The sequence below is a fragment of the Dipodomys ordii genome, unplaced genomic scaffold (assembly GCF_000151885.1).
Source record: "Dipodomys ordii isolate 6190 unplaced genomic scaffold, Dord_2.0 Scaffold109, whole genome shotgun sequence".
NCBI lineage: Eukaryota > Metazoa > Chordata > Mammalia > Rodentia > Heteromyidae > Dipodomys > Dipodomys ordii.
Window position 1 is genome coordinate 1,121,334 of NW_012267325.1, and position 11,363 is coordinate 1,132,696.

The 11,363-nt window shown below is 38.0% G+C and overlaps 1 protein-coding gene across 1 annotated transcript in view; it reads left to right on the forward strand.

The window, feature by feature from the left end:
* The window catches only part of Xkr9 (XK, Kell blood group complex subunit-related family, member 9), a 29,298-nt gene that overhangs the window by 3,253 nt on the left and 14,682 nt on the right, over nucleotides 1–11,363 (forward strand). The window contains exon 2 of the mRNA XM_013028435.1: nucleotides 1,099–1,637. Within this exon, the coding sequence (XP_012883889.1) occupies nucleotides 1,366–1,637 (272 nt within the window). The 5' untranslated portion in view covers nucleotides 1,099–1,365. The remainder of the gene's footprint in view (nucleotides 1–1,098; nucleotides 1,638–11,363) is intronic.

Genomic DNA, 11,363 nt, shown 5'->3' on the forward strand with positions numbered 1-11,363 from the left:
GGCCCAGAGTTCAGGCCCCACGACCAGACCCCCCCAAAACAAAACAAAACTTCAAGTGGTCATACAAAGGGGTTTCAATTCAACATGTCAGTTTATAATTACAATGCATCAAGTTCCTTTTTAGATAGTGTAGGTCTTTTGCCTTAAAAAATTCTCTAGTCATATTTCCTTTGTGATTTCAAAGCTTTGAGATCATATCCTAGTGCTTTTACATTTAACATTATATAAAGTAAAGTCAGATCACAAACCATACATACTGTATTCATACAAGATTAAGAACTCTTAATCTTCACAATAACTCCATTATTATTTCTATGTTTCAAGGAAATAGGTAGCTGTCATTGTTTATGAAGAAATAGTAGTGTAGAATAGCAGATCTTTTAATTTTTAATAGCTGACAGAAATCTTTTTTTTTTGGTGAAATGTTGACAGAAACAAATACTGTGTCAGACAAATCTTGTCTACAGATTACGCTCAGCACATGTTTAGATAATACGATTCACAATAATAATATTTATATCCTAAATTTAGTTAAATGAGGACATTTTATACATTTGCCAGTGCCAGAGTCAAAGTGCTAAATAAATGTTAAAGGTCATTAGTTGTATATACATTTCCTCTAGTCACTGAAATTCTTTATGAAGTTAGAAATGCTGTTTTTATCTTTCTAGTACTCACTGTATTCACTTCATATATCTTAGAGACCTGAGGGCAGTTAAAAGCTACTTCATCCTTTTTAAAGGACACGTGCTATACCCTTTATTATGGATGTATCATAATTTGTTTCCTAGCTACAAATATATTTCTGAGACTTACTTTTCCCAATATAATAACTAAGACTTACTTTTCCCAATATAATAACTATATGTATGATAATATATTTAGGAAAAATAGAGCTTTTATTAAATGCATACTTAAATATTAACTAACTTATAATTTATAATTATATATAATTATAATTAACCATTTATAAACTGGTAATTTTTACATAAGTATAATCTAATTCTTTAGTGTAAATAAATCTTTATACTTTAAAACTCAAGTATAAATATTTATATTTACAAGTTTTAGAGATTTATTGTTTTTGTTTCATCTTAGGTATTTTCATCTGTAATGAAGATAATTGAGGAACAGAAGATTGAGTGAGGCCTTACAGCATTGGAACTGGATTAGAGATTTAGAAAAGTTAACTTTTGGCTTTAGTATTCCAATTTCATAAAATTCAGTTTCTAAACTGATTTAGGGATCAAAATTAGAATCTAGTGCTGTGCCAAAGGGTGCACTGGTACTTGTTCCAGCATTTAAAAACATTTTTTGTAGGAAGAAAGGAGATAGCCAGGAAGCCAAGGACTATAGTCATTCATAATGAAATACACAAAATGCAATTTTATGATGTCAGTTCTTGGCATTATAATCTATATAGCTGATTTAATTGTGGACATCTGTGCATCTGTTAGGTTTTTCCATGAAGGACAATATGTTTCTGGTGTTTTAATATTAAGCTTCATGCTTTTTGGAACTCTTGTGGTCCAGTGTTTTAGTTATACTTGGTTTAAGGATGATTTAAAAACAGCAGACCAAGAAAGTCAAAATTGTTTTCTTCTACTCCATTGCCTGCAAGGAGGAGTTTTTACAAGGTGAGGATACATTTTGACCACTTATATATACTGTGACTTTTTGTGAACAGAAACTAACTTTTTGTATGAATAGTCATGAATATGCCATGGTTCCCTATTGGCAAGTAGCACAAATGATTTGCTTTTCACTATTGGAACTTACAAGAGTAATTACTGTACTGGGATAATTTTCCAAATTCATAATCTCCCAGGCTGGCCTTGAACTTGGAGTCCTCCTGCCTTAACTTCCCAAGTGCTAGGACTACAGGTGTATACCACCATATCTAACTTAGTAGACTATTTTAACTTAGCTAATTAAGTTATTGTTTCTGATATTGTACTCAATTTTATCTTCTATATATATTTTAAGCCAGATAGTGTAAATGTAACCCAACACTTGCAACTTTTACAGAGTACTTACTTTTCTTATAATCATTGATTTATATGAAATTTTTGCTATAATCATGCTATAATCAATGTGGTCATGTAGTTAAAAACATACAGGTTCATATACAACTCAAAGAAATTATAAGAATTATGTTGTTAAAACCCTACTTTAAGCTGGGGACCAGTGGCTCACATCTGTGAAAATAGCTACTCAGGCGGCTGAGATCTGAGGATTGCAGTTCAAAGTCAGCCCAGGCAGGAAAGTCCATAAAACTCTTATCTCCAATTAATCACCAAAAAACCTGAAATGGATCTGTGGCTTAATCAGTGGAGAGCTAGCCTTGAGCAAACAAATGCAGAATTAGAGCCCAGACTCCGAATTCAAGCCACAAGACTGGCACAAAAAGACAAATAACTCCCAAAGAAAAACCTTATTTTATAGCTACAATGGACTCTTACTAGGCCTGAAATTCCATAATTCTCCGTATAACCAATTCATGACATTTTGATTATTACTTTGGGATCTTATTCTGTTAAAAACAATATACATCTTAAAAATAAAGAGAAATATCAAAGACATTTATAAAAGAGGATAATATACTATTTTTATAGTTAGATTTTGAATTTGGGTTATCTTAGACACTAACATAGAGAATAATTTTTTATTTTATCCTGTTAAAAGTAGCAAAGTTATAGGCATTACTTGAAAATACTTAAAAAATTCTAAGCTTTGATTATAGTACTTAATAATGACATTACATTAATGTAGAACTTCATAGTTTTCACATTGTTTTTCATTGTCTAAAAAAAATTATAGTATTAAGGTTATTCTTTTGATCACTGGCGTTATTATTCTTTAATCCAAATGGAAACTATCTGTATGTGGGTAGTTGAATGTGCAAAGGTCTTGTATTTGCAAAGTAGAACAAAGGTTACTTGCTTTTCACTGCTGGTATTTATGAGCCATTTCTGTACTGTCAGAATTTTCCAGATTCATTAATAGACTTTTAATTTGAAATATGTTTTATCAGAAATTTCCAGATTCATTAATAGACTATTTTAATTTAATATATGTTTTACTTTGGTAAGAGAAACAAAATGTGTAGAAAGAAAGATGTTTGTAGGTTTAGAATAGAATAGAACAGAATAGAAACTTCAGTTACTAATACTGGCAGTCACTTTTGGAACTATACATTTCAATGAAAAGGAAAAAAAAAGCCAGAGTAGATGTGCTGATAACTAAATAGATTTATAGTAAGATTTACTGAGTATTTTGTTAATGAAAAGTATATAATTGTAATATGTGAAGGATAAGAATTATTCATGCAGTGAGTTTATAAATATAGTAAATAAGAGTTTATTTGCCATTCTGTCAGTGAAAAATGTCACATTTACAGAACTATTTCACTGGTATTTCAACTGATACATTTAAGATAATTATTAATTGTATTATAAATGAAAGATGAAGTTTGGTTTTTAGTGTCTCAGAATAATTTTAGTAACTTTTTTATCTTAGTAATTTTTGATAGAATGTCAGACATTGTGTATAGAAAGCATAGAGGCAGTGGACAATGTTGTTTTCTTTTTCTCTGCTAAGTATTTATAGTAAGGGTCAGCCTCCAGGTGGAAAGCCTCCTTACTTCATAGATCCTGAACAGTAGCCTTTATTTCTTTGTTTTTATAAGCTTGCTAGCACCTTTACCTTGCTTTCAAAAACTCTCCACTTAGCTTTTAACTGCCATCATGTAGTTTCAACATTAAGCAAATGTCTTAGGGGAAAAAATAGAGATTGAGGTCCTACAATTAGGCAAAATCTCTAAAACTAAAGCTAGTTTCTCTGTTTACTAACAATAGCCCTTTGAAAAGGCCAAATTCGGATACTTTTGTCCTGAGTGAAAGAATCAGCAAATACCTTCAGGCAACAAGCATGTATAGAATTATCAGCTCATTTTTAGTTTCTCTGGGTTTTGCAGGAGCATTCTTCTGCTTCAGATATACTAAGTGAGCAATTTAAAATTATTCTGTATGTAAAGGAAAACAAAATCTTTACTGTTCAACATTGATAATTAAGACCTCAAAACACTTACCATGTGCCACGTCACAATCATGTCCCCAATTTACATAATGAAGTTGGTAGTGTTTTAATTTCTACTTTAACTCCTTATTAGGTGATATTATTACTGCAGTATTACTTCTTTTTATACAGTTAATTTTTGTTTGCAATTATTCTTTCTTGTATTTCAGAGCTTCCCTAGAGTCCTTTTTTCTTCTGCCTTTCTGAAGTTTGTCTTTAAAAATTTCATCTATATTGAGTTTCTGTTGGTGACATCTGTTCATTTTTTGTTGTTTGAAAATTTTATTACTAGATGAGTAGTTATTTTCCTTCTGTGTATTGTATTCTCTTGTCTTTTGGTTTGTATTATTTTGGAAGAGTTAGATTTCAGTCTCATTGCTGCTCATTTAAAAATTTAAATACATTAACATGCTTAGTTCTACATGAAACCTTAGTGGTATTTATTCTTATAATTCATAATATTTTCTCTCTTTTCATTTAGACTTTAAATTCTCTGTGAAGTGATTTCTAGTTCTATACATAGTAGTATAGATAATTTGTATACATAGTTTGTTTTAATTATCCCTGAATGTTTCATATAAATATAAGTGGAATTTATTTTTAATTTAAATTTCTGTTTTTATATGGATTTATTTTAGTCCTATGACTTTGCTAAGGACATTTAGCAACTTAATTTTTTTTCTAAAATGAAGTGTTAACAACAGCTTAAGAAAACAACAGTGATGCACTGAGTGCTTTGGTACAATCATAAATCAGTGCTGACTTAAACCTTTGTCCTCCCTTCAAGAAAGAGTTTTAGTTGTAGTGATAGCAACAGAATGGAAACAACCAAAATGGTGTTGTCTAATCACACATCATCTGTTTCCAGTATACATCAATGGAATTGCTTATTCTTAAGAGTATTATTTATCTCTCTGTGTGTGTGTATGTGTGTGTGTGTGTGTGTGTGTGCTATTCCTTGGGCTTGAACTCAGGGCTGTGGGTTGTCCCTGAGCTATTTTTTTGTTCAAGGCTAGCACTCTACCACTTTAGCCACAGCTCCACTTCCATCTTTTGCTAGTTAATTGGAGAGTCTCACAGACTTCCCTGCCAAGGGCTGTTTTTGAACCATGATCTTCATATCTCAGCCTTCTGAGTAGGTTTACAAGAGTGAGCCACTAATCTTTACTTTTTAAGAACTTCAACCTGCTAAACACACACTACCCACATTTCCACTGGCAGGAGAGCCCACTTTTTTGATGTTTTTGCTTCTTTGGTGTGAGTTGTCCTTCCTTGAAAGTGCAAAGAGAGCAAGCTGAGCCCTATAGGACTTAGAGCATCAGGACTATTTCAGCTCCACTTACAGAACTGGTTGAAGGAATTCCTGATTTGTGCTTCAAAGGCTTAGCTTCCTTTGGTTGTCCTTGTAATCCTTTACAACCATCCCAGGGACCATGCAGAGGCAAGCAGGCACAGGAGAGAGATTATTTTAAGGCTTATCATAGGGGTCATATTTCCCAGGAAAAGGAGCACATGGTGTCTGTCCCTATCCAAAGTGGCAAGTGAGTCTGGGGACAGGTATTGAGGTATGTGTGTGTGCACGTGGGTCTGGGTCCAGAGAGGCCAGCCGTATGGCAGGAACTCTAGGGCCGGGAGGAGCTCAGGACTGAGAAGGCTGAGGACCACAGGTGGGGATAATACTAACATTCCCAGCTTTGTTGTTTAATAAAAATATTAGCTAGGGGTACCAGCCCGGGGGTATGGACGGAGATCATTTCTTCTAAAGCTACTTCCTGCTGTAAAGGGGCAAAATAGTCAGGGGTCCCTGATTTGTTGCTTGGTCAGATACCATCCCAGAAGCATTTGCTTGACAGTTTGGTTGGTAAAGATCCTCATCTTTTCAATGACAATAGTTATCTAAAATGCAAGGCACAGTTAGTAAAAGGCAAAAATTGCTGTTAGCAGCCCAAGAGTAGAACAAGCTAGGGAGAGACTGATTCCCAGAAGAGGCTAGCAAAGACCTGAGATTGCCTTTTCTGTCTCAGATTGGAGACATAGCATGGCATCTGCCTCTCCACACCCTAGCAGAGGAGTAAGACTTTTCCTACTTTAGGATAACAGTAACCTAATGGGGAGGTAGCAGAGATTTTCAAGGTACCAGAGCCAATGGGTGTCATGGGTTACTTTGGCTACTTCCTGCTGGCCTGGGAATGTTGAGGAGCCCTGGAGCTGGGGTCTTTAGGGTCCAAGTCTGAACTGGGCAAGGCAGGACAGTGTAAGTGAAATCTCTGATTGCCTGTAGTAATAGGATGGCCTTACTTGTTCCCAGGTGGTGTCCTGGTTGGGGGGCTATTATCCTGTTAAAAGAAACTTTTGGTGGGGCTAGGAAGATGGCTCAATGGTAGAGTGCTTGTCTTGCATGCATGAGGCCCTGGGTTTGATTCCTCAGCAACACATAAGTAGAAAAAGCCAGAAGTGCCACTGTGGCTCAAGTGGTAGAGCACTAGCCTTGAGCTGAAGAGCTGAGGGACAGAGCCCAGGCCCAGAGTTTAGGCCTCATGAATGAAAACAAACAAACAAACAAAAACAACAAAAAAACTTTGGAAAGGTCAGGCAAAAAGCTGACAAGGTGTTAAGTTTAGTTATTGTGAATGACATAGGAGGACACACACTGGCCATAGGCCAGAAAAGTTCCATTTGGAGCATAAGCCCAGTTGTGGCCCATTACAAGGAAGGAGGAATAACTGGACTGGGGCAGGAAGAGGATGTCTAGGGTTTGGGGCAACTGGGTAGGGGAGAGCATAGTGGACTGGTTGGGAGTAATCAGTCAGAGGCTACTATAAATACAAATAGTAAGCAACAAAGGCAAGACTGTAACTTTCTGTCCAGTAAGAAGGTAGGCAGGTATGGATATTAAGTGGGCAAGCAACTATTTCTCTTGATCTCCCAGCTCTGATTAATTTTGAATGGGCGAGTGTAAAGTGACTCCATTTAGAATGTTATATCCTCTTACTCCTCTCCACAGTTTTTTGTTGTCAGGACTGAACTTGTCCAGGGGGTCTCAGTGCTCATTGCTGGGATAGCTTTTCCCAGCTGGCATTCAAAAGGTATGAACTCAAGGCCTGGGTACTGTCCTTGAGAACTTCTGCTCGAGGCTAGTGCTGTACCACGTAAGACTCACAATGCCACTTCCAGCCTTCGGCTGGTTACTTAGAGGTGAGAATCTCTCAAGCCATGCCTCCCACCTGGCTCTTTGCTGGTTAGTCAGGAAATGAAGTTTTAGAGTCATTCTTTGTGCCTGGACTGGCTTTGAACTGTAGTGAAAGGAGTCTTTGTCACAAAAGCCCTTTTTATTTCCAATTAAAGCAACAAGGAGATCAGTGGAGACAGAGGTTACCTACAACCTGTTAACAATTGACTATCAATTTACTTGCCAGAGTTTCATAATAACAAAACTGAGTAGATGTTTTCAAACTGCAACTAATTGGCACTCTAGGTACCACTCTAGGCTGCCTCTGGGCAGCCTCTGGCAGTTTAAAATGGCTTATGTACAACATTTAACCTTTAATAAATATAAAGAACTTTGCTTGGGCTACAGCAGTGTAGCCTGTTTAGCACATTGGTTTGCAAAAGCATGTTTCTGGGTGACTGAGGAAAGGAGTGTCTTTTTCCATGCTGGGATAAATGCACCTTTGGCATTTTCATTGATTGGTCGCTGGACTTGAGCTTAGGGTTTGAGTGCTGTAATTCAGCTCTCTAGCTCTAGGCTAGCACTCTACCACTTTGAACCCCAAAGCAGCTCCACTTTTCAGCATTCTGCTGACCGATTAGAGATGACAGTCTCACAGGGACCTTTCTCTGCCTCCGCTGGCTTTGAGCCTTGGTTCTCAGACCAAAGAGTCTTTACAAAAGGCCATTTTACTCCAGTTAAAAACAATGAAGGTGGGGCTGGGAAGTTGGCTCAGTGGTAGAGTGCTTGCCTTGCATGCCTGAGGCCCTGGGTTTGATTCCTCAGCACCATATAAGCAAAAAGAAAAAAGCCGGAAGTGGTGCTGTGGCTCAAGTGCTAGCCTTGAGCTGAAGAGCTGAGGGACAGCGCCCAGGCCCAGAGTTCAGGCTCCACGACCGGACCCAAAAAACAAACAAAAACAACAACAACAACAACACCAACAAAACCAATGAAGGTGGTCATTGGAAGTAGTTTTATAAGCATGGTCTTACCTGGAACTTATTAAGGGCCACAGTTACATCTGACAAAATTGTAAGACTCCTCTGTCCCTCTCTGTGGGCCTGCTGGAAGCTGTTACCAAAAACTTACAATGGCAAACTGAAATAGCAATTAAACAATCATTTTGATAATCCTAGTTTATCTTTTTCTACTTTGAAACAATTTACTTTAAATTTTTTTTTTGTCTAGAAAGTCAGCCCCTCTACTTCCCAAATTTTTACAAAGGGATGCCATTTTAAATCCCTTTTCCCAAAGTCACTTTAATTTACGTTTAAATGCCCTTTTGAAACACTGGGTAACACCCATTACCTCTTGGACTATGGTTTAAAACGGCCATTTTTTTTTTCTGTAGTCTGAGTTACCTTTAGGGAATTTTGAACTCAAATAGTGGATGTTTCCTTAATGCAATTACAAGCACTAGCAGTGGATGTTTCCTTAATGCAATTACAAGCACTAGCAGTGTACCAAGAATCTAGATTTAGCATCTTTTTGCCTTTTAGAAATACATCCAGTTGCAGAATAGCACAGAAATCAAATCACATTCTTTGCTCACATACCTTTATGGTCTGTCTTGTGGAGATTAACATTACCAACAGGTGGAAGGGAACACAAATCACACTGCACCTCAGACCTTTACATCATCCTGATTTGCATTCCATTCCCCACCGTAATCCTCACCCTCAATCAGGTGGCTTTGGTCAAGTGTGATGGAGCAAGGCCTGAATCTGGGTTAGGCTACAGTAATGTCCCCCAGCATGTATGGATGTCTCAGCTCCCGTTATTTTCCTGCAAAATTTCTACACATACTGGTTAAAGACCTGGTTTACACTGCTTTTGCAGGCTGGTGCCTACTGGTGACAACTTTATTTAGTTCCCATAGCATTTTCCCATGAATGGTAGCAACTACATCCTGAATCACTTTGGTCCCTTGATCCTAAAGGGAATTGATCGGTGCACAGGAGAGAAAACAGAGTAATAAAACCATAGCCTTATTTTACTAGTCATGATCAGATGTACAACATTTAACTTTAGCTTAGATGGACATAAGGAATGACATAAATCACAGCCAACTTAATTACCAACTTCATTTACTTTTCAAAGGAAACTATTTTTTTATACTCCTTTCCCAAGGCTTTTAAAAACTGCCTGTTTTTGTTTTTGTTTTTTGGGTCTGGTCATGGGGGCCTGAACTCTGGGCCTGGGCGCTGTCCCTCAGCTCTTCAGCTCAAGGCTAGCACTCTACCACTTGAGCCACAGAGCCACTTCCGGCTTTTTTCCTTTTGCTTATGTGGTGTTGAGGAATCAAACCCAGGGCCTCAGGCATGCAAGGTAAGCACTCTGCCACTGAGACACCTTCCCAGCCCCCTGCCTGTTTTTTCTATTTGGCTTGTAGTCACGTGATCCCAGAATTTTCAAGGCAACTCAAATTAAATCACAGCTTCCATTGACAAAGATCTTTTTTTTTTTTTTTTTGGGTCTGGTCATGGGGCCTGAACTCTGGGCCTGCGCACTGTCCCTCAGCTCTTCAGCTCAAGGCTAGCGCTCTACCACTTGAGCCACAGCGCCACTTTCGGCTTTTTTCTTTTTGCTTGTGGTGCTGAGGAATCAAACCCAGTGCCTCTGTCATGCAAGGCATGCACTCTACCACTGAGCCACCTTCCCAGCCCTGACAAAGATCTTTTAGCAAGCAGAATATGTGGTATCTTTGCAACTATGACCATTTTACATATTTTACATATAGACAAATAGTCATGTTTGTGCACAAATCATAGGATGTGCTTAGATTTTTATATCAGCTGTTTAGGGTTTTTTTTTAAGTTTAGCAGTATTATTTGTCTAATTATAATGGAACCATGTGGTCAGTTACAAAACAAAACTTTGCGAACAATACAAAACTTTTCAGTAGACCGGAGACAGGACATACAGAGACACGTGGCATGCCATAATGGTGCCTGGGTTGGTCAGGTCAGGGGAGAGGGTCACAGAATCAAGTCAAGTTGGCACAAAATCAAATTGGTGCAAAAGAGCAGCTGAGCTACCACGATGCCAAGAAGGCTCCTGTTAAAGTTCTCTATTATCTGCCACATGGTCAATGCTAGAGAGGACTCAAGATTTCACAGAATTTAACAGAATCTCCATGCTTAACAAGAAAACCAGTTCCTTTTTAAAACAATGCAGTAATCCTTTGAGACCTTTGGTCTCAAACCTTTTAACAAGTTTACATATATATTTTTTGTGCATAAAGATCTTAAAGTATGGAAAATAAAAAATAGCCTACATTTTCCTGAATTTGTAGTGGCAAGAGATATTTTTGTCAATCTTACTCTTGTGGGTGACCAATATTTAAGAGAAACTTTTAACCAAATTACTTTAGCTGGGCAATATTCCAGAGCTTGCTTGCTAGCAGGTATATTCATCCCACCCATACCAACTGATATTCTGAATAGTAGTTTTATAGGTAGACAGAGTTTAGGGGGGCAGGGGGTGGGGAGAAGAAGGAAGAGAGAAAGGGGGAAGGGAGGGAGAAAGAGAGGGAGGGAGAAAGAGGGGGGTAGTTTTGCCCAAGCACTCACAGAAGTGGAGTTTCAAATTTGGGGCCAAATTTGATTGCAAAGAATTTTAGTTGTGTCCTTCCCATGATAAATGACCTTTGGAATCAAAGAGCTTTCTGCTGAGCATCCTTGACAGTGCAGTTTGGTCCCTTAAAAAGGGAATTCAACAGCTGATTAGAGTTGTCACTCAATCATTGGGTCCCTTGGCCACAGGAGGCCCTTGAAGTGAGATCCAGCCTTGGTGCCAAGTAATTTTGCTCTGGGGGGCTGGGGGGGGGCTCTGTAGCCCTCACAAAGACTTGGTAGCCTATACAGAATTCGGAAATCCGGATCTCTGTCCTAACTGGTCACTTACCTTGGAGTAGGAATGAATTAGCCACTGTTGGATGGGTAGGAGGTAGAGTGCTTGGTCAGGAAAAAGTTACCTTGGTGGTCCTCTAGTGACAGCAATGTAGGATTGTGGGCTAGGTCCCAGGGAAGCTGGTCAAACACCCGTTTGAAGTGGGCAAGGGGGGGGGTTGAGGTGG